This window comes from Calonectris borealis, chromosome 1, assembly GCF_964195595.1.
Source record: "Calonectris borealis chromosome 1, bCalBor7.hap1.2, whole genome shotgun sequence".
Classification (NCBI taxonomy): domain Eukaryota; kingdom Metazoa; phylum Chordata; class Aves; order Procellariiformes; family Procellariidae; genus Calonectris; species Calonectris borealis.
The window spans coordinates 120,548,686-120,571,662 of record NC_134312.1 but is presented as its reverse complement, the minus strand read 5'-3'; the positions used below and the strand labels follow the sequence as shown (position 1 = coordinate 120,571,662).

At 41.5% G+C, this 22,977-nt stretch overlaps 1 protein-coding gene across 2 annotated transcripts in view; it reads left to right on the top strand.

The window, feature by feature from the left end:
• DSCAM (DS cell adhesion molecule) overlaps positions 1–22,977 on the top strand; it is a 390,627-nt gene that overhangs the window by 212,172 nt on the left and 155,478 nt on the right. For both annotated transcript variants that reach the window (XM_075172878.1, XM_075172887.1), the window contains exons 7-9: positions 761–1,039; positions 14,576–14,695; positions 18,347–18,520. In XM_075172878.1, the coding sequence (XP_075028979.1) occupies positions 761–1,039; positions 14,576–14,695; positions 18,347–18,520 (573 nt within the window). The remainder of the gene's footprint in view (positions 1–760; positions 1,040–14,575; positions 14,696–18,346; positions 18,521–22,977) is intronic.

The following is a 22,977-nucleotide window of genomic DNA, read 5'->3' as shown; positions in this document are numbered from 1 at the left end:
GAAGTGAAATTCTTCTCTATGATAGAAAATAAAAGCATTTCTTTCATGGTTTTTGATTCAGCCACAGAATAATAAGTAAAAAAAAAAAAAAAAGAAAGAAAGATTTGGCAATCAAAATATGCTTAGCAGGAATTAAACGCCAGCTTGAGAGTTTATGCCTTATACTGGCCCTCTGTTTAGAAATCAGTTTTAGCTTAATTTGCTGTCCTACAAGTACTGTATATGCCTTTCACTCCATGCCTCTATTCAATCTTATTGAGAATTGTGACTTGAAACACTAAGAAATAAGTGCCAGGAGCAGTTAAAGAAGCTTACACTCCCTTTCATCACGTCCCAGAGGCAAAGCTGGAGCTTCTTCCAGGTTTATTCCGTGACCCTAAGAAAGGCTCTTGCACCAGACCCTGAAAGCTACTGAGCTCTTCCTGGACTGTCCAGGCAATCCCGCTGCTGAAATTCCTGGTGAGTCACGAGATGGCAGTGTGATTTCTTGAGGAGGTGCTCAATACTCTTGCAGGAATCTGCCAGTGGTGTCTGGTGTCTCTAGAAGCCAGGGATTTCACTGCTTGTGATCTCTGCTTATGCATTGGGTAGTCAAGAAAAAAAGGTATTTGCAAAAGATATGATTTTTTTAGCTAAGCAATGCTCTATGGCTGTCGAAGGTGTTGATTTTACATATTCAGCACTGCACGTCTGTTCCATTATGTTATTTTCAGAAACAAAATCGTAACTGCAATAGCTCCTCTTTCCTCTTTTGTTTCAGTTCCGCCTTTTATTCAGCCTTTTGAGTTCCCGCGGTTCTCCATCGGGCAGCGGGTCTTCATTCCCTGCGTGGTGGTCTCCGGGGATTTGCCCATCACAATCACCTGGCAGAAGGACGGCAGGCCGATCCCAGCCAGCCTCGGGGTGACGATTGACAACATTGATTTCACCAGCTCCTTAAGGATTTCTAATCTTTCACTGATGCACAACGGGAATTATACCTGTATAGCTAGAAATGATGCAGCAGCTGTGGAGCACCAAAGCCAATTAATCGTGAGAGGTAAGTAGATGTAATTAGTTTGAAGGGCACCAATTAAGCCGAATTCATCAGTATCTTGTAATGACATCTATTTGATGGGAAGTATAAAAAAGAGGAAAATATGGTAATCTCTCTCTTCATAACAGAGAGCACGCAGAGCAATGAAGCACAGAAACTAATATGACTTCTTCTATCTAAAAGTCTTGAAACTAGTCAACAACACTGGAATGCACAGGGTGGGTGGGGGAGCCCGGGACTGACTTCCTGGAAAATTGTGTGAGGCACAAGCCCATTCATTGGGATCAAGCCTTTGAAATGGTATCAGATTCCTCTCTGTTACTGTTTTAGTCTGATTATCTCCATTTTTGATTTAGATCAGCCTCTCATATAACATTATGTCAGTAAAAGAGCAAAGCATTGATGTTGACTTCACGGGGAAAAGATTCTCGCCTGTTACCATGTTGCTGTTCTTTTTCTTATTTGTGTTTATTACTCAGTTAGCATGATTCAATTGCTCATGCTGACTTCACAACATTTTGCCTTGAAATAAAGGTGAATATAGTTTCAGAAAGGAAACATTTTATGTGGAAAAGACCTTTCAGAGAGATACCTTGCCTTCAAGTCACACTCTAACCAAGTTCCCTAGAGATTATGCCTTGTGATACATTTTCAAACTTACTGTGCAAAACTTCAACAAAACTTTGAAAGTTTTCTTTCTGAAAGTTTTTCAAAGTGTTTTAAATTTTCATTTTTTAAAAATAAGACAGTTATACTCTTCTCTTTCCACCATCTCCCTCTTGCTATCAAGCCATTAGACTCCTCAGAGAAAGAGGGCACATAGTGTATCTAATACTGCACATGACCCTGGTTATTTCTGCCTGTTGCAGATCACTACATCTTATATCCCCTTCCGTAAGTTTACCAAGACAAATCTTAAAACCACTCAGGGGTTTTTGCCACCTTTTCCAGGCTTTTTTTCTCCTTCAACTTTCAGAACAGCTCTTCCTTTTAAGTCAATCCCTCCCATTGTCCTAGGACTACCCTTAATGGATTATTCCCTAGTTTCCACGTATAGAATGTGTATGCTTTTTTTTTAATACTAGTATTACCAAAACTCAGCAGCAAATAGGTCCATTGCTTTTTCACTAGTTTTAATATGAACATACTTTAATGATTTTTTAAAAATCACTGCTTTTAATCTTGTATTATTCAGTGCAGATGTCTATTACTTTCCCCATCTATCCAGTAATTCTTAAATTAAGTGGTTTAATTAACTACATGCATTTAATTATTCTTTTCCTAAGCTGTTCTGTTAGCCTTTAACCCTATCCATCATTCTAATAGTAAAAGACTTTCCTCACATTCTCTTTTCCTGGAGGAGGAAAAGTTGACAACCTCCCACCACAACAGAGAGTCCGTTGGCTATGTCTGCCCTACACAGAAATGCTGCATCTAATAACAGCTGGGATCATACCTGATTTGCAGTTATACTCAGTGCTTGAAGTGACAGGAATGAATCACTTTAGCAGCTCTGGACGGATTCCTATCGGCATTTCATCAAAACAGGGATGGTAGGATGGTCTCCAGAAAAAAGGGAAAAAAAAAAGTTGACATAGGTAGTACCACTGAAAACCGGCTCTCTGCAAACACTGTCTATCCTTTTTTCAGCACCGGGATCCATGAGGGTGTAACAGCTCAAGTGAGCCCACGTGTAGGGATTTCTGCTCTGCGTCCCACTGATCAGGGCAAGCCCTGCCACCCCCTAACAGCGTCCCTGCTCTGCCTGCCTTGCCTGGACTGCAGCGTCCCTGCCTCCTGCTATCGGTGGGCAATTCCTCTTCTAGCAAGCCCCCGGCCGGCCTGACCTCTCTCCCCTGGACACATCTGCCTCTTGCTGCCTTGTTTGGCATTAACTCGTTTTCCCTCCTTGACCAGGGGAGGAGTTCTGGGGAGCCTGCTCTCGCACCCATTTCATGCCGCTGACACCGACACCTCCATGTTCCCCTTGTGAGCTGCTGCTCTAATTGCACCTCCTGACGAGGGCTCTGCCCCAGCGGTGAGATAACAGCTGTTGGTTACGTGTACCTAAAGGGCATCCTTATAAACCCATGGGCATGATAGAGGGTAGCTTTTCACTCTGTTTTACTCAGAGGCTTGGAACCTCTAGAGTCCTAGTCCTGCAACTTTTTAGGGGGTTATGAGGGCTCCTTCATTCTTCCCCTCTTGCTTATCTTTCTGCCCAGCTAGTGCTCTGCAGCAGCCTCCTTTAAGCCTCTCTCCTCTCCTCTCCTCTCTTCTCTCTCTATGTCAATTTAAGTGGTAATGTCTTAATCAGTTTTGCGTATGCATCTGGGATAATAGTTCTCACTCAGAGGGAAAGGGGAAAATATAATATGATGTTTGACCTGAATTTTCTGAGAAAACCCTGGACTGACCTCTTTCCCTCACATTGAACTGCTTCAGCTGTCTCATTCCACATAGGTCTGCAGCCAGCCAGCCATCTGAGGGTCACTGCTGGTCACTGCTCATCTGCATCCAACCTGACCTATACACATTTAAGTAAAGACTTGCTTTCCTGCTGTCTGTTTCTTCTTCAGGCTTTCTGATCCCTCCTCATCTTTTTGTTCATAGGTGCCATATAACTGAAACACAATATTTTTCTAAATCAACTAAGCAGTTTTTCTCCAAATAAAGGGAGAAGAAATGGTGCTTAAACTCCTCTTGTTGCTAATCCACATTGTGTGATGGTTTCTCAGCAGTGTGCTTTAAACTTAAATGTTGGTTTTCCTAAATGTCAGGGAATGTGTTCTGGGAATATCTTATTTATGTAAAGTGTGTGCGTTTTGATATGAGAGTAGACAGTGAATGGGAGAGGAAAGTAAAGGGAAATATGACTGTTCCCCACAAAGACCTTTTTTCCTTATCTATACCATCATTGTACTTGTTTTAAAAGTAGACTTGAAAATGATGAAGGCTATCATGTTTCCAAAATAAATGGGAGTCCATATCATTTTACAGTATATAGGTAGACTTAGAAGTAGAATCTAAATCCAGTCTATTCCTAAGATGAATGAAGAAACACAGGCCAACTGCTTGTTGCTACATTTGAACTACTAGTGAGTATACAAACTTCTGCAGAATCCATACAGCCACATAAATTCTTCGGCTTTACAACTTGAGATTTTTTTTCCTCAATATTTTCTCTGTCAGATCACATGTATCTGCTATTTTTTAGTATTCATGTTTTTCTGTTAAGTTTTAAGTCTGCTAAATAAGTTTCCTATGTTCTTCCTACAAATATTATTTTTCATATCTAAGCTGCACTGCCATTTTGCCAGGAGTGTTAAATGGCAAAAGAAAAACAAGCACTGGTCTCTTAAAATCTGCGGGCGCCTTACGGTAAATCTTCACTGAAGTTCCCATTATTTTGTGCTCTATAAAAGCAACCAAGTGGTGATAAGGTGTCCTAAAAATACCTGGCCAGCAAGGCTGGATTTTCCCTGCCTTAAATATCAGAGGAAGATGACCAGCTTCCACAGAGCTTCCTTACAGAGCATCACATAGGAGATGGAAGGCACCTGCTAAGAGAAAGAAAGTGTGAAGAGAAGGCTTTTGAGCAGCTCTGCAGCCCTGGTTAAGAAGATCTTAGAGCAATCTCAGTTCTCTCTGCCTTGGGTTTCTGGGTGAGGACCTGGAAATGAGACAGAGTAACACGCTCTGGGCATAGACCTGCCAGTACTTCTCTCCACAATTTATTAGCCAATTTTAGACAAATTAGAAGAGGAAAAATGCCTCCAATGGAGCTGAAAGCCTAAAAACTTAATGAAAAGATAAGAGGTGATTGATTAGAAACACCTTTACTGAGTGTAATACTAGACACCAGAGAACTTACTCAGGTAAGCCCTTCTGCAAACACAAGAAATGTTCTAATGGAGTCTGTACTCAACCACGAGATACAAATCCACAGGAAAGCAGGCTTGATTAGTCCTAATGTTTATGGAATATCTTTTAAAAGCTCATTAATTAACCACTGGGAGAAGCCTACCATCTTCACCACATCTAGAGAGGCAGTCCCTACATTCAGGTAGGCAGTCCAGGTAAATGAAAACAAGACTTTCCTTCTCAAAATCTTGTGCTCCACCAGATCTCAGCCTGCAGTTCCTCTGCAAAGGCATCAAAAATTTGCAAGCTAGACGGGTTACTCAAAAACTCACAAAGCATTATTATTTTGATTATTTTATTTCTTGTCTCACTCTTGGTTTGCTATTAAGAAAAAGGAAAGAATAGGATCCTGTCATGAAAGCCATCCACAGAAATTAGAAAAATATCTTCTCTGTCAACTGCTTATATCATCATGTGGAATTAATTAAGGCTTTACTCATCAGGGCTATCTTCTAAAGAGTGGTTAAAAATCTATATACACTTTATCATGTGTTATTCATTTCTGTAGGGTTTCCTAAAATGGGAATGAAGTAATTATGAAATAAAAAGCAGTGAAAAAGATTTTAATTGGTAACCAAAAAGAAAAAGCTCATAAATGTATTATGAATTCAAAATTTTTCAGATACTGCCAGAAAAGGGAATTCAAAGATAGTAGTGGGTGCATAAATCATGATTTTAAAATTCCTGTTAGTGAACACATCATAAGTTAAAATTGAGATAAGGTCTTTAAATACCTAATGACCCCCCTTAATGCATTTCGTGCATTAAGTGTAAATGTGTTTTCATTTTGCGTTTGCCAGGAATGTCAAATATCATTAGATAGTTAGGCACCCAATGAGGAGTCACTGAGCCTTGAATCTTCTAGATAGGAAGTGAGTATCTGTCTGCTTTCTGATGTTTGGTGGTGGTGCTGGTGTGATGCAGTAAATGCAGTTTGTGATAGAAAAGCAGGGGGAGAAGATTTATGGTCGCAGCTGGTGTCAAAACTCATTTACTTTCTTTGCTGGTGTTTACACTGTGGCTTTGAAGATTGCTCTTGAATGATTCACTTCCTATTTAATGTTCTCATTAGACAAACCGGATCAACCCAAGCCAGTAGGCACCGTCTCATTTTGCAGAAGTACATTTTTTTTCTTGAACTGCATAGCAAATGGTTTCACTAAACCAGCTAAATCGACCCCTTAGGTCCAATGACCAAATTTAATAACTGTTCATCTTTGCTAAAGTACAGTGTTTAATGATCTCATTCATTAATACATCAATGGTTGCTTTGGCTGATTAAATTTCTTCCATCATTTTGACAGTATGATCTAAATGTAAAGTACAAATATTCCATGTAAAAATGAACCATTGTATTCTGGGCCAATGTCATAGATTATTTCTTAACTCACTCCAGTAGCCCACCGGAGGAGCTTGTGTATTAGGAGCCTTCAGAATTGCTCTCCAGTGTGATGTACTAATTGCTGTATTTGGGAGCCAGAAGCACTGGCATAGATTTGACGTCCAGGAAGGAGTGTGCGAGTTTGTCATCTGCTCCCTGGCATAAAACACAGTCAGAAAGGATTCTTGGATTTACATAAAGTAAAATTAAATCAGGGAATGGTGGCATGCACCCATAAATTGATTTTAGTTAGTAGCTTGTAAAGTCCATCATTGCGAGCAGCGATGACACTGGTAAGCAGTATCTTCTTAGGGTACCAACTCATATTTTATCATCTTATCAGGATTGTTTCACACAAGGAGATAATAAAAGCACATTCCTTGTCTTAAAATGGCACTATGACATTCATGTTATCTTCAATATCTTATTCTGATTGCTCTCATCCTTTGTTTTCCCTTTGTGAGAGCCTGAGACTGCTAGTCATAATATTGACTTGAAAACACCTCTTTTAGGTCCTTTGAGTTCAGCCATTAAATAGTTTGTATCTGTCAACTTATTGCTCTTACACTAAACAATTCAACAGCTCACTTCTCATCACAGATCCGTGGGCTGCATCAAATGAGAGAGCCTAACAGAAACTCACTGTTAAAGCAATTTTAAATGCCCTCCTTTATGGGCTCAAGGGACTGTGCTGCTGAAACAAGGGTGGTAGTACAAGTAGAACTGTTCAGTCATATGTGTAAGCTATTTCAGAGTGTTTCTAAAGAGGCAGAGGAGACCCACACCTTTACAACTAGAGAGAGAGGAGAACTAACTGCTTTCTTTTCTCCATTAACTCTACTAAGCATATCAGACAAATTAACTTGGTTAAATTCTTACTAAGCAAATTTTTTTTAAGGGCTAATGAATTCCTGAAAGATAATGAAAAAGTGAATGTAGCTTTATAATCTAAAGCTAAGTATCAAAATCTAGATCAAGTAGTTAACTGCATTGTCTTCCAAAATATGGTAGCACATAGCACTGAACAAGTTATTAATTTGAAATAAAATTGAGAAGCAAAGTATCAATGAGGAAGAAAAATGTAAAGGTCTCCTCTGTTTACTTTTTAATCATTTCTATAAGAAGAAAAATCCTGTGGTTTTACCTAGACAGCAATACAGAAACTATTGAAAGGTCATTGAATGAGTAATTTTGTTTTGCTGTAACATCTTTTCTGATTTCTATTGGCAATATTAAGACTAAGTGTCAAGGGTTCATGTCTTCAAAATCAGAGCATTTTTATAAGTAGTCCTAAAGGGAGGCCAAAGCTTTACTAAATACAGAAATTGTTTCTATTACTGGGTGTGGGCAGAGTTTTTGCCAAGTAAGATTGAAACATGCTTTGGTTATGGAGCAGTACAAGGAAACTGTACGATTGCTAATCATACACCTGGTTCTGGAGCTTATACAGCAAAATTTGATTTCCACAGTTACCATTCTGGTATCATTCTGTATTAGAAGTAATTATTAAAAATGAGAATACCAAGAATATCTGAGCAAAAGCTTATGAGAGAGATATATACCCAAAACACAGTGAAATCAATATGATAAAAAGCCCTGTTCAGAGCTTGTCAACATTAAAGGCACAACACATCGAGAATATCTACATGAGATCATTAAAGATGTGGAAGGATACATTTCCACAGAAATGCTCAAGCAACATTTACACTTGGCATCCATCCATTTTTATATATATATACCCACAGGAACCAGACAAAAATTTTATTTTAACAGATAACTTTAATGCAAATAGTATTTTAAAGGCTGACTGCTTTTATTCCATACTAGGCAGTCTTGCTTAACTTTTCCAGAACTTTCTGCATATGCCCACCCATTTAATATAATAAATTATTTCCTGAAAAATTAGCACTTCTTGCCAGTGTCATCCATAGCAAATGAAGAATATAAAGAAAATGTTTTTCAAAGAGAAGGGAAATAAAACAAAGAAGTTACAAAAATTTTGTTTTGTAAGAGAGATTTTAAAAGATATTATACTCTTCACACGTTTCAGTGGTAGAGGAGGCAAGTAATTATCAGTCACTCCATTGCATAATTTGTAATCACTCACCTGTAAGACTGATACAATTGAGGTGTTTTTGTGGTTTGGGGTTTTTTTTTGGTCTACCTTCTTTGTGGATAAGCAGTTTGTAACTGATTTTTCAGAAGCTGTGATTACAAATTTGCTTACAGTTACCAAGGTGAAACAGGCTGATGCCACTGTGCTGAGTTGTATAAAATCAAACATATTTGTGCAACTAATTGTACTTTTTACCTGTTTTGGAAAATAAGTACTTGGGAATCTTTTTGTGTTTGGTGATAAAATGAACATAGAACAGTGAGAAAAAAACTACTGAAGCAAATGTCTTCTGTGAGTAGATAATTAGAACAGGGTGGGTGATTGCCCAGGGCTGCTGTTGCCGGGATTTCATGTTTGATGCTTACCTATCATGAATTAACATAACATATGATTTATGTTTGTCAGTGTGGCAGTCATTTGGAAAGCTGAAATGTTTGACAACAGTAAATACATCTCCTAGTACAAAAGTGTCTCTTGCCTATATTGCTGTTAGTTCCGTCCATTTCTTCTAGTCATGTTCCAAACAGAAGTGGAGCTTCTTTGTACATATTTAGGCAATAAACAGCTTTGCATTATAGCTATAGGATTCAATGAGCAAGAGGCCCAATTAAAGGGATTGTTTGCTCTCCAGAAGATTGTTCTCATCTTATAAAAAACAGTTGTAGCTATGAAGGTGGAAGGAGAAACCTGGAGAAGAGTTTGAATTATGGAGGCACAGAGGGAGGAAGGCTCAAGCCGTTGTGAGGTGGGTTCTCTGCACCTGGAGAGAGTATGTCTAGGGACAGGCGAGGAAGGAGAGGCGGTGGAGTAGCCCTGTATGTTAGGGAGTGCTTCGACTGTCTAGAGCTCGATGGTAGTGATGACGAGGTCGAATGCTTGTGGGTAAGGATGAGGGGGAAGGCCAACAAGGCAGATATCCTGCTGGGAGTCTGTTATAGACCACCTAGCCAGGACGAGGAGGCAGATGAAATATTCTACCAGAGGCTGGCAGGAGTCTCCCAGTCGCTAGCCCTTGTTCTCGTGGGGGACTTCAACTTTCCAGACGTCTGCTGGAAATACCACACGGCAGAGAGGAAACAGTCGAGGAGGTTCCTGGAGTGTGTGGAGGATAACTTCCTGACGCAGCTGGTAAGCGAGCCCACCAGAGGAGATGCCTCGCTTGACCTGCTGTTCACGAACAGAGAAGGGCTGGTGGGAGATGTGGTGGTCGGAGGCCGGCTTGGGCTTAGCGACCATGAAATGGTAGAATTTTCGATACTTGGTGAAGTAAAGAGGGGGGCCAGCAAAACCGCTACCATGGACTTCCGGCGGGCGGACTTTGGCCTGCTCAGGACACTGGTCAAGAAGGTCCGTTGGGAGACAGTCCTGAAGGGCAAAGGGGTCCAGGAAGGCTGGACGTTCTTCAAGAAGGAAGTCTTAAAGACGCAGGAGCGGGCTGTCCCCATGTGCGCAAGAAGAACGGGCGGGGAAGGCGACCGGCCTGGCTGAACGGGGAGCTCTGGCTGGGACTCAGGGAAAAAAGGAGAGTTTATCACTTGTGGAAGAAGGGGCAGGCAACTCAGGAAGAGTACAGGGATCGCGTTAGGTCGTGCAGAGAGGAAATTAGAAAGGCAAAAGCCCAGCTAGAACTCAACCTGGCCACTGTCGTGAGAGACAATAAAAAATGCTTTTATAAGTATGTTAATGACAAAAGGAGAGCCAAGGAGAATCTCCATCCTCTATTAGATGCGGCGGGGAACGTTGCCACCAAGGACGAGGAAAAGGCTGAGGTACTCAACGCCTTCTTTGCCTCAGTCTTTAGTAGTCAGAGTGGTTATCCTCAGGGTACTCAGCCCCCTGAGCTGGAAGACATGGACGACGAGCAGGATAAACCCCCCATAATTCAAGAGGATGAAGTTAATGACCTGCTATGCCACCTGGACGTTCACAAGTCTATGGGGCCGGATGGGATCCACCCGAGGGTACTGAGGGAGCTGGCGGAGGAGCTTGCCGAGCCGCTCTCCATCATTTACCAGCAGTCCTGGTTAACTGGGGAGGTCCCGGACGACTGGAGGCTCGCCAATGTGACTCCCATCTACAAGAAGGGCCGGAGGGAGGATCCGGGGAACTACAGACCGGTCAGCCTGACCTCGGTGCCGGGGAAGATCATGGAGCGGTTGGTTTTGAGGGTGCTCACGAGCCATGTGCGGGACAACCAGGGGATCAGGCCCAGCCAGCACGGGTTCATGGAAGGCAGGTCCTGCTTGACCAACCTGATCTCCTTCTATGACCAGGTGACCCGCCTAGTGGATGAGGGAAAGGCAGTGGATGTGGTCTACTTGGACTTCAGTAAGGCCTTTGACACTGTCTCCCACAGCATTCTCCTAGAGAAGCTGGCGGCTCATGGCCTAGACAGGTACACTCTTCGCTGGGTAAAAAACTGGCTGGACGGCTGAGCCCAGAGAGTTGTGGTCAACGGAGTTAAATCCAGTTGGTGGCCGGTCACGAGCGGTGTTCCCCAGGGCTCAGTACTGGGGCCGGTCTTGTTCAATATCTTTATCAACGATCTGGACGAGGGGATCGAGTGCTCCCTCAGTAAGTTTGCAGACGACACCAAGTTGGGCGGGAGTGTTGATCTGCTGGAGGGTAGGAAGGCTCTGCAGAGGGACCTGGACAGGCTGGATCGATGGGCTGAGGCCAACTGTATGAGGTTCAACAAGGCCAAGTGCCGGGTCCTGCACTTCGGCCACAACAACCCCAGGCAACGCTACAGGCTTGGGGAAGAGTGGCTGGAAAGCTGCCCAGAGGAAAAGGACCTGGGGGTGCTGATTGACAGCCGGCTGAACATGAGCCGGCAGTGTGCCCAGGTGGCCAAGAAGGCCAGCGGCATCCTGGCCTGTATCAGGAATAGTGTGGCCAGCAGGAGTAGGGAGGTGATCGTGCCCCTGTACTCGGCCCTGGTGAGGCCGCACCTCGAATACTGTGTTCAGTTTTGGGCCCCTCACTACAAGAAGGACATGGAGGTGCTGGAGCATGTCCAGAGGAGGGCAACGAAGCTGGTGAAGGACCTGGAGCACAAGCCTTATGAGGAGCGGCTGAGGGAACTGGGGTTGTTTAGCCTGGAGAAGAGGAGGCTGAGGGGAGACCTCATCGCGCTCTACAACTACCTGAAAGGAGGTTGTAGCGAGGTGGGTGTTGGTCTCTTCTGCCAAGTAACTAGTGATAGGACGAGAGGAAATGTCCTCAAGTTGCACCAAGGGAGGTTTAGATTGAACATTAGGAGAAACTTCTTTACTGAAAGAGTGGTCAGGCCTTGGAACAGGCTGCCTGCTTGGAACAGGGAAGTGGTGGAGTCACCATCCCTGGAGGTATTTAAAAGACGTGTAGATGAGGCCCTTAGGGACATGGTGTAGTGGGCATGGTGTGTTGGGTTGACGGTTGGACACGATGATCTTAGAGGTCTTTTCCAACCTGTATGATTCTATGATTCTATGATTCTAGATACCTCCAACTTTTAGCAGTCCTGTCCATATCAACACCAGCAGCTCAAGTTTCTCATTAAGGAAAACTTGGGATTCTCTGGTATAATGGGAAGTCTTATTTCCATAAACTATGAGAGTGTATATACTGAAAAGACTTTAAAGTAATGTATTATATCATTGGTGCTTCTGCTGTGCTTCTGTGGTACAGTTTTTCTGATGTATAAGTAGTACTGTATTCATGGTCATTCCGAGCTGTTTCAGGTACCAGGGCAAATAGTCACTGTACTGATGACCCTCTTCTGTGCGGCCTTACATTTCCTCGTGCTACAGCCCTCTCGCACACTTCCTTTCTTAATTTCTCGCACTTCTGGAGAGGCAGGTGGTGGGGCCTGATGGGGGTCGGGTCAGAGCAAGGAGGGATGGCTGGGCCCTCTATTCTGCCTCCCCCAACTTTCAGACAAACTCAGCACTGGCTGGACCTGTGGAGCTGTGAACCCATGAGGTTGTGTGTGTGTCCCTGTGTGCGTACGCTGCAGTGGGGCGAGGAAAGCAAGCAACTATTAGGATTTCTCCTTTTCTGCGTTAAATCTTAGTGTGTTGCTGTATTTGAGAGGAAAAAAAATCTGTCACAGGCTCAATCACCTTACTACATTTTCTCTGTAGCACTGTAAGAAATGACAAAAAGAATAACATGTGAGGTAAGGGCACAAATAATTTACTTTTTTTCTCAAGTACTTACTTCTTCATGATCTGAACCAAAGAACAGGAGGTCAATGGAAATCTGTGATTTTAACTGACTTTAGTACTACCATTAAGCACCTTTAATTTTCAGTAACTTTTGTGGCTCTTTCACCATTCTTCACAGTTTTCAGCTTTTCTATCAAACTTTCATCAAATCTGCAGGTTTTATTGAGACATTGACGTTCAGTATCGGGCCCTCATGGTAAACTGTAGGTCTAGCATTGTCACAACTTGTTTTCTTCACTGTGTATCTGTATTTGGAACATGTAGGCTTTTCCTTGAGATGAGCATCTCTCATTATATTTATGTATAAATATATACGTACTTGCCTATGTCTGGAAGACTCATTGCAGTGGTTTTATGCTTCCTTGGAATAAGGCTAATGGTATGTATACATTGATGTACATACATCTATTCCAGTAAGACTTTTCCTCTTCAACTTAGTGCAAACAAATTGTATTGAACCTTTCTATGGCTGTTTGGAAAGAAAAGTCCTATCACAATTAATCATAGAATCATAGAATAGTTTGGGTTGGAAGGGACCTTTAAAGGTCATTTAGTCCAACCCCCCTGCCATGGGCAGGGACATCTTCAGCTAGATCAGGTTGCCCTGTCCAACCAGACCTTGAATGTTTCCAGGGATGGGACATCTACCACCTCTCTGGCAAACCTGTTCCAGGGCCTCACCACTTTCATTGTAAAAAATGTCTTCCTTGTACCTAGTCTAAATCTACCCTCTTTTAGTTTAAAACCGTTATCCCAGGGATAATGTCACAACACGCCATACTAAAAAGTTTGTCCCCATCTTTCTTACAAAGCCCCTTTTAAGTACTGATAGACCACAATAAGGTCTCCCCAAAGCCTTCTCTTCTCCAGGCTGAACAACCCCAACTCTCTCAGCCTTTCTTCGTAGGAGAGGCGTTCCACCCCCCTGATCATTTTCGTGGCCCTCCTCTGGACCCACTCTAACAGGTCCATGTCTTTCCTGTGCTGAGGACCCCAGAGCTGGACGCAGTACTCCTGGTGGGGTCTCACCAGAGCAGAGTAGAGGGGCAGAATCACCTCCCTTGACCTGCTGGCCACACTTCTTTTGATGCAGTCCAGGATACGGTTGGCTTTCTGGGCTGCGAGTGCACATTGCTGGCTCATGTCCAGCTTTTCATCCACCAGTACCCCCAAGTCCTTCTTGACAGGGCTGCTCTCAATCCCTTCATCCCCCAGTCTGTATTGATACGCCTGACCCAGGTGCAGGACCTTGTACTTGGCCTTGTTGAACCTCATGAGGTTCACATGGGCCCACTTCTTGAGCTTGTCCAGGTCCCTCTGGATGGCATCCCATACCTCAGGCGTGTTGACTGCATCACTCAGCTTGGTGTCATCTGCAAGCTTGCTGAGAGTGCTTAATGGCTCAAACACCCTCATTTTAATATGAAGTGATTTGATTGGTATTAAAAGCTGTTATTTTTTAAGGTTATTTGTGCTACATAATTTAATTCTTTTTCTAAAACTTGCTAGTTCACTTATAAAAAACAAACATAGAAAACTTCAGTTGTTCTTAGACATCTGTCAAACCTCTCCTTTTGTTAGAAAGCATTTCTTTTCTGACCATGACAGTTTGATTCATCTGTTATTCTATTTTATAACCTCTTCTATGGAGAGCTTTTTATTAAGTATTTTTATATCCTATCAAGACCAGTGCTTTTGTTGTGCCTGGCAAGAAATACATTGAGATTGTGCACAGAAAGTAAATAATTGTGTAAAACCAACTTTACTATGTCACTGGATCATCAAAAAGCTGGTTTTAATTTTTGCTTTCCACTATGAAATGTTGTTCCTCTTTATTTGACTGGTCTACCATTTTGAGCTACCTGATAAGTTGCACAAATTCTCATGGCTCCTTTTGCTTCCTCCCGCAGTGCCCCCCAGGTTTGTGGTTCAGCCCAGCGACCAGGATGGGATCTATGGAAAAGCTGTAATTCTCAACTGCTCTGCAGAGGGTTATCCTGTTCCTACCATTGTCTGGAAGTACTCAAAAGGTAGGACTCCTCCTGTGATCACTGGGTACGGATTAATTCTGGTTTAGTAACAGCTTATTCACCTGTAAGTTACTGGTTTAATCTTCATATTGTCAGTGGCTGGCAGGGTGCAATAAGGGAAGTATCGGTCATGTTTATACTGTTCTTCTATCATTTCCTTAAGCACATAGTGCTGGCCATTGTCATAGACAAGGCTGAGCTGGACAGACTTTTGGTCTGCCTTAGAGATGTCCTGGAGCTGTGAATGCGTGCCTGTGTTAGCTATGGCCTCAGCGGGCGAGTGGTGAAATGGACAGCTGAGAGAAAAGAGATACTGCTTTAGTTGAAAAAACCTCAGAACAACGTTCACTGGCAGCATTTGGCTGATTTTTTTCCCCCTTCAAAATCCATGATAACATGGCCAATGATATCTTTTCAGCAAAGAAAAAAGGTCAGGTAGCATTAGCATAAGCAGTAATTCAGTATGCGTTTTACATAATGCTTTAACATTTTCTTCTCATGTAACAGAGCATTAAAACTGGCCCCACTTGACCCTCAGTAACCACAGGAAATTGACTGCTTTTTAATTAAAATGTGCTGCCTGCTAGATTGCGTCTTCTGGCCAGTTGTCTTCTGGTTGATTTCAGCAAGAAAACAAGCTCTCCAAACTCTGTGTCCAATCTACATGAGTTAACTCTTTAAAAAGCAAAACTAGGTGCTGTTGGGAAGAAACCCTTAGGTAATGCTCCATGTCATTTTTGGTTTCCTTAATATCTAAGTCCAAATTATATTTGAAGAAAAAGAGTGGGAGAAGAGAATTATTCATATTAAAGACTATTTTTGCTTTTATTGATAAATTCTGGTTTTATTGATAAATTCTGGCAGAGCTCCAAAAACCATTAATCTCAATGGTATATGGGGTTTTAATTACGAATACAGGTCACAAAGAAATAATTCTGTTTTGTTGTGTTTGCATGCTGAAGGAGGAGGCCAAGCCAAGCTAGCTGAAGTGTAATTAACTGCGAATTGATAAGCAGCCCATCTCAATAAAGGAGAAAGGGATAGTGGGTTGCTTTTAGTGACACTCTACCATCAAGTGACTGTTTTTAAGGTTTTCCATTAACAGCTCTGAAGTTTTTAAGTCAAAGAAAGTTTTAGGAGATATGTGATGTAGGCAAAGCCATCAAACTGCAGTTTCACTTGTTGGCCAAAATAACTCTAGGTGAAAAGGTCAATATTTTTATAAAAGCCTGTATTATGCTAACGGATGACTGCAATTTCAATATTTAGTCTAACTAAGATGCCATACAGGTCTATAGGACATATGCTGCATCTTCTTTTAAAGAGATATATAATTTTTTTGTGAGCATGTTTTGTGCCAAATTCTGAAATAATTACTGAGATGAGGCCAGCAGGAGTAAAGCAATCAGATCAGGGCTCATCTGTAGGTACCACAACAGAGTAGAAAGAGCATTGGTACACCTGCAGACAAGTTAGTGTCATTGGCTTTTCGTGTCAGTGAAAAATGGAAAAAAAATGTTCATTTTTTTGTACATTGAGATAGACAGGTAATGGAAATGGACTTGCTGTGTCTAAAGAATAATGAGAGTGATCAACGCACACACCCCGTAATCAGCAAGAATCTGTTGTTTTAAGTCCTTCAGATTTAAAGAGGCAATGGGCACACACTGAAACACAGGAGGCTCTGTCTAAGGAAACAGTTTTTTACTGTGTGGGTGACAGAGCACTGGCACAGGCTGCCCAGAGAGGCTGTGGAGTCTCATCCTTGGAGATATTCAAAAACTGTCTGGACATGATCCTAGGCAACCAGGTTTAGGTGGCCCTGCTTGAGCAAAAGAGTTGGACCAGATGAGCTCCAGAAGCCCCTTCCAACCTCAACAGTCTGTGATTCTGTGATTCATGAGCATGTAGTCCTCTTGCAGATTCATCCATGCAGTTGTGAGTGATAAGCTGCTGACACTGCTCAGGAAGGACTTTGGTTGTAATAGCAGTAACAGTGCTAACAGTGCAGTAAAAGTAAGAAGCCTTTGCAAACTGCTATGCAAAATTCTGCCCAGTTGTAGCTAACCTCAGGAGTATCAGTCCTTTCCCTTCTGTGAACACCAAATTGTCCCCAGAATTTTTCATGTGAAGAAATATAAGAAGTGAGTGCTTACATCTGTCTATTTGGACAATCAATTGCAATAGGTAGAGTTAGTGAAGCATAAATGTGCCTTCCAACTAAATGACAGGAAAAATGGCTTATTAAAGAAAAAAAAATAGACAAAGGGGGAAGTGGAATATTCATGTGACTAAAACAATTGAAAAATCAACAATGCCAACTGATTTTTGTGAAAACTTTATCCCTTTAACATTTCTAAGTTCACAATATCGGCCACCAGACCTTCAGTGTAACTGTAAGTCCCCAAAGCAAACTCTTCCAGGGCCAGAAGGATTTTTAGTATGCATGTCTGGTCTGTTTTAATATTCTAGATGTTGTATTCATAGATTGTTATAGCTTGCCATTTTATACTAAATCATTCCCCATAGTATTTATTCATCATATTTCCTCCTGGGCTGACTCAGCCAACTGCGTCTAGTAATTAATGCTGACAGATACTAACTTTGTGTACGGAAAGTAGTATAAGAGAATCCATTGAAGAAGACTACCCTATGATTTCCCTGAAAAATCCCATCTCCTGCTGCCAAAGTAGGTTTCAAACCCCTTTGTTACAAGAACCATATCCTAATATACACTTAGAGAGTCCCTAACGCTGGAGGAACCTGAACTTGTGGTGGGCCTCTTAACAGTATGGCATGCGGACAGTACGGCGGTATCCTGTCCCCTATTTCCTAAATCACCCAGTATCTTATTTCCAAGGAGAAGTACGTTCTTTCTTAAAACCAAAGTTGATACAGAAATCTTTGGCTTCCTGTCTTTTTATGGGCCTTCCATTTTTACGTTACTGCCAAACATGGCACCTCATGCCTGATTAGTGGTCTGAGCTTTTTGTTTCTTTCTTTCTTTGTTGTTTTTTTTTTTTAACAGGCCAAATAAATACTGGCTACAAACATGGCAGAACAGAGATTTTATGTGTCATCAGTCAGTCAGCTGTAGGAGGAAACAAGCAACACAGTCACTGATGTGGTTTTCTACGTTACCCAGAGTTTCGTAAACAAGGTCCTAGAGGTCCCCTGAGTATGCCATGTTTACTACAACAGGCATCCCTCTTAGTCATAAGAAATTCATTTGGCGCATGCATTAGGGATGCATACTTGTATGACTGTTCAGCTGTAATTGTCAATAATTTATCAGCCTCTAAATGTACAACAAATGTGCCTTTTTACCCATGAGCGGTCTGAAAATCTCCTTCATTTTCTCTCTCCCCCTTTCTGGTTCTTCCACTCCTGCTTCATGCTCCTTTTGCCCCTTTACCTTTAACATGAGCAAATTACTGTTACTGTTACATTCCAAAAGTCTGTCTTCTTTCCATTTAATGAATTCAGTTTTGGTAAAGAACTATTCTGTTTGTCTGATGATGTCAGAAGCCATTCGTATTTGAATTGAATTGAGCCTCTCAGAACAAGAAGCTATAGTTTCTGCCTTATTTTAAAAAAGAATGAGATGCTTTCCTTCCTAACTAACCTATTTCCATGGGGGTCCTGCTTTAGGTGCCGGGGTTCCTCAGTTCCAGCCAATTGCATTGAATGGTCGTATCCAGCTTCTCACAAATGGCTCCTTGCTGATTAAACATGTGCTGGAAGAAGACAGTGGATACTACCTCTGCAAGGTCAGCAATGATGTGGGAGCAGACGTCAGCAAGTCCATGTACCTCACTGTTAAAAGTAAGAACTAAAACACTTCTCTGTGTTCCAGATATTACCATTGAGTGAAAAAGGCTTGTCTACTGCATCCTTAGTTTGGAGAGAGGGGAGGTGGGAAGGGAGGGGAGACGTTGGTTTTGTTAGTTTTAATTTAATGTTGGTATTCAGCTGCATGTGGTAGCACCTGGAAGTTAGTATGGTTAATAATAAACATTGTTTAGTAGAGGGAGAAAAGGGGACTTAAAGATGAAAAGGACTAACATCTCATTTCAAAAATTTGTATCACGTCTATGAGCTACAGCTGAGTAATGAAGAGGAAGTAATAAAATTCTTTGGTCAAGGGTAAAAAAAACAGTAACAAAGGAGAAATACCCACACCAACTGTTACAAATCTTAAAAGTTAAAGAAAATATGGATTAAAAAGGCCCTTAATCAATTCTCAAGGTGCCATAGATAGATACTATAGGTACAATTATAGCAGATATTACAAGATGCTATAACATACTATAAGATATTATAGATACAGCCACAGTAGTCCTTTTGACTTAGCCACTGGCAGATAACTTTGAGAAAATGCATCTAATTCTGTTGAATCTGGAATGCGTACACAACCTCAACCTATCTGTACTTTCTAGGCACAAAAGGCAAAAGCAATACAGTTTTTAGGTGTATGTTAGCTATAACTCCTTCAAACATGAATATAGCTGAGAATATAGAGGAAATATTATTAAAAAAAAAGCTCTAGAGATAATATAATTTTTCACTAGAGAAAAAAGAGACTATTGACACTTCAGCATGCCAAATGTTCCTAGACACCTATTAGACCAGTATTGAAGGAGGTCACCAAGCCACTCACTTTCATGTTTGTAGGATTTTTGAAGATTGACTGAGTGCTTTGAAGTTCTGAGATGTCAATTAGCTTGTAAAAGGTTTGCCCTAGAAAGTAAAAAGATGTTTTTTTTCCTGAAAGGAAGGAAAATCCAACTTATTCTCCGTTGAAGAGCTATACTTAGACTGCTAACGTTTAGGTTTGGGGGTGTTGTTTGTGTGTTGTTATGTCAGAGAATGAATAACTAAGTTCTTTGAAAGGAAGAGTGTCAACTTTGTTAGATTTGCAAGCCCAGTACCTCAGATGTCCTCTCCACTCTGTTTTACCATAGTGGCTTCATCTTCTGAAAAATAACATGATATCCCAACCACTCAAGCAAGTATATTAATTGCATAATTTTTCTGTGGATCAGTAGAAGTTCCAGCTTCTGTGGTTTCCATAACTGGCCTTTTTTTGGCCAATCTTCAACAGTAGTAGCAATGCACTGCTGTAATGTATTTCCTCTGGTTGGCAGCTATGCACACTGCTTGTCTGATCACTGCATGCAGTTTCATGTGTGATAAAAGAGCATCCCTTATCAAATAAGAGCAGGAGCTTCCCTGGAGAGTCAGTTGCTGTTTGAATCTAATGAAAACCCCTCTGGCTCTGAGATAGCAAGCAAGCACGCCTGTACACCCTCACACATCCACACTAACACACGTACTGCTCCCAGCAAGGCTGTTAGAGCAAATGCTGTTAACGTGTTGGTGCGTGTGTAGAAGAGGCACAGATTTAGCTTTAATCAAGCACACATTAAGAACCATGGCATGGTTCTGGTGCATAATACTTGCACCTCGTCAGGTCGAATGACTCCAAAGTGGGGGCCTGGACCTGTCTTTATTCTCTCTAGTACTGTATCTTATCATTTGTTGTTTTCTTTTTCTCTGTGGTTATTCTGACTCCTTTTCCTTCACCCCCACAAGCCTGTTTCTGGACCCCCTACTCCTCAGGCATAGCCCTACTACTAGATAAAAACCTTGGGCTTTCTCCATGAAATTCACAAGTTCTTAATTAGTTGATCCTACTCCACAAGGTCACCCTAAATGCCTTCTTTACTCAGAGGCAGGAAGTGAGACCTGGCCCAGGCAGTTGCTCCTGGGTGACAAAGTTGGTAAGAAACAGCCTTCCCAAACATAAACAAAGATTAGCATCAATACATCTTGTTATGGCTTCCTTGTGACAAACTGTCTTCCCACCTACCTTTAGTCTATATGTGGGTTGTCTGTGAGCAGTAGCTCAAATCACCTGACAAAAAAGTAGAGTGGCTTAGATGGATTTAGTCACTGATCATGAAACCAGACTGCCACTCAGAAAGAAAGACATGGCAACAGTCCCTTTACAGCCCCCTCCTTCGCTTCTTAACTGTCCCTTGTACCACAGATACCTCATGTATGCAGATGCTAACCATTGATAGCATCACTGCGAACTTAAAAAAAAATCCTCTTATGCACAGGTGATTCTCATCCATGTTTGACAAAAGTTTCTGCCTACTCTGTTAGTAACGTTGCTGGATAAAGTTTTGCCTTTCATAGATCCTGTGACAAATCTCTTAAATGAGACTGGATGCTTTACTCTTCCAGAATTTCCAGTGTCACCTGTATGTAAACAGAAAAGCTATTGGCTTTTGATGTCAAAAGAAGGTAGACAAATTTTTGTTTTGGTAGGTCAGGAGTGGACAGAATAAACATTGACCTAATACACTTCCATGACTTGCTACCTCTAAAATTGATAGACTTGTTCTTAGTGAAAAGCCAGCTCAAGCTATAAACCAACTTGACTTTCTTAACAAGACTCTTAATGTTAAGAAGGAAATGGTAGTAATTCCAGATGCATATTTATTTAGTGCCTCGGTGTTTGTTGCATGACACCTTCACATCAGAGAAGCTGGTCCAACTTGTAGAGATTGGTCCAACTTGGGAGGTTGTATGAGGAGAAAGTGCAAAGAAAAAAGATGAGAGGAAAAGAGAGAGACTTCAGAAATACTAACAGAAATGTGAAAAGAAAACTGCCAGAGTCCATGCTGAATCAGAAACCACAGGGCTAGAATGGCAGGCATGAAAGCAGAAAATCTTCACTTAGCAGCTATTATCCTTCTCCCTTTCTTTTCAAGAAGGTATAAAAATCATGATCAGTGAATTTTTTCTCTTCTTCTGAACCAAGGATAAATGGTTCTCAAATTCCTTATTCACCAAGACATACAATATTAGAAAATTATGAGAGGGACCTGGAATAAGGAATCTAGTGCTGTCTTGAGAAATGACTCCTGGTGCTTGGGATGAGAAGACTTCTAAAGAATTTCTATCAAAAATAATGAGGCTTTAACATGAAGGGAAGAACTAAAATTTTTTAAAGGTTGCCTGGGAGTCACAAGGGAAGAAATGTCTGCTTAAAATGGACTGCCTGCCTGCCTTCATCTGAATAAACGTCACACTTCCTAATTCCACCTTAGGGGCTATATATAACATGATAGAATGGTATTGTGAAAAAATTCCCTCCTGAAAAGCAAGCCTTAATTAAGGTATGTATGTTCCTATGTAAATAATCTGTTGGAGGTAGTCATATTAGCTCTGCCCCTTCCTAAATCCATCACTTATTTTCATGTCAGTACGGGACTGAGAAGTTTTAATCTGATCACCAAAACATCTCCAACAAATCCCGTCTGCCCAGAAAACAGAATTGCTTCATTCACTTTCCTCTCAAATATGCTTCTTAACTATTTGCATTACATGTGTTTAATACATAAACCTAAAGCCGTCAGTCAAACCCACTCCTCCTTCCAGCAGGAACATACTAATCCCAGCTAATACTTTTAACGCTAAGTTTCACCACTTAAACATTTTTCAAAAAACTTCTAAAATTGTTATCTATGACAAGAGCTGGTGGAATAACATAAAAAGAGGGTGTTTGGGAAAGGAGCCTGGTCACAGTGTAAAAGTGAGTCTAGTGCCCTGTTCCTGCAGCTACCCTGGGTCTTGGCTGTCATAATTCACCACCCTGTGCCTCTGCTGACTCTGCCTCCTTTAGTGCCTCTTGTCCACGTTGACCATGACCTATTCCAGGCAAGATTTGTTTCTCTCCATCTTCAGACAACTGATGAAACAAAGAGGCCCCAATCACATAACTACCTACTACTGCAAAAGAAGTAAAAGATAATAGTAGTTATAAACACAAACAAGCCCAAAAGATGCTTATGAAAAGGGATTCTAATCTAGTGAAGCTGTTTCCTCCACTGCTAGCTAAAAGTTGTTCCACCATATGGCTGAAGCACTGCAGCATTTGTTTATTAAAATGGATAGAAGTCTATGCCTGGCTTCCTCCGTGAAACTTTATCTGGGCAGGATAAAAGCACACTTCCCATGTGGCCAGGCAAACAAGATTGCTTTGCTGCAACACCTGCAGTAAAGCCAGCAAGCTGTGATGGAGAACTTGCTGTGCCCTGCTCACGAGGATGCCTCTAAATGCTCATTTTACTCTTTAGGAAAATAATTCCTTGTTGAGAATATCGGAATGTCGAGATCTGTCCAATTGCTACTTTTCCTTGTATATGAAAAGAATGGCATTTATACATAGATGGTATCCTTTTGTTTATGTCCAATTTCTCATTAAAAAT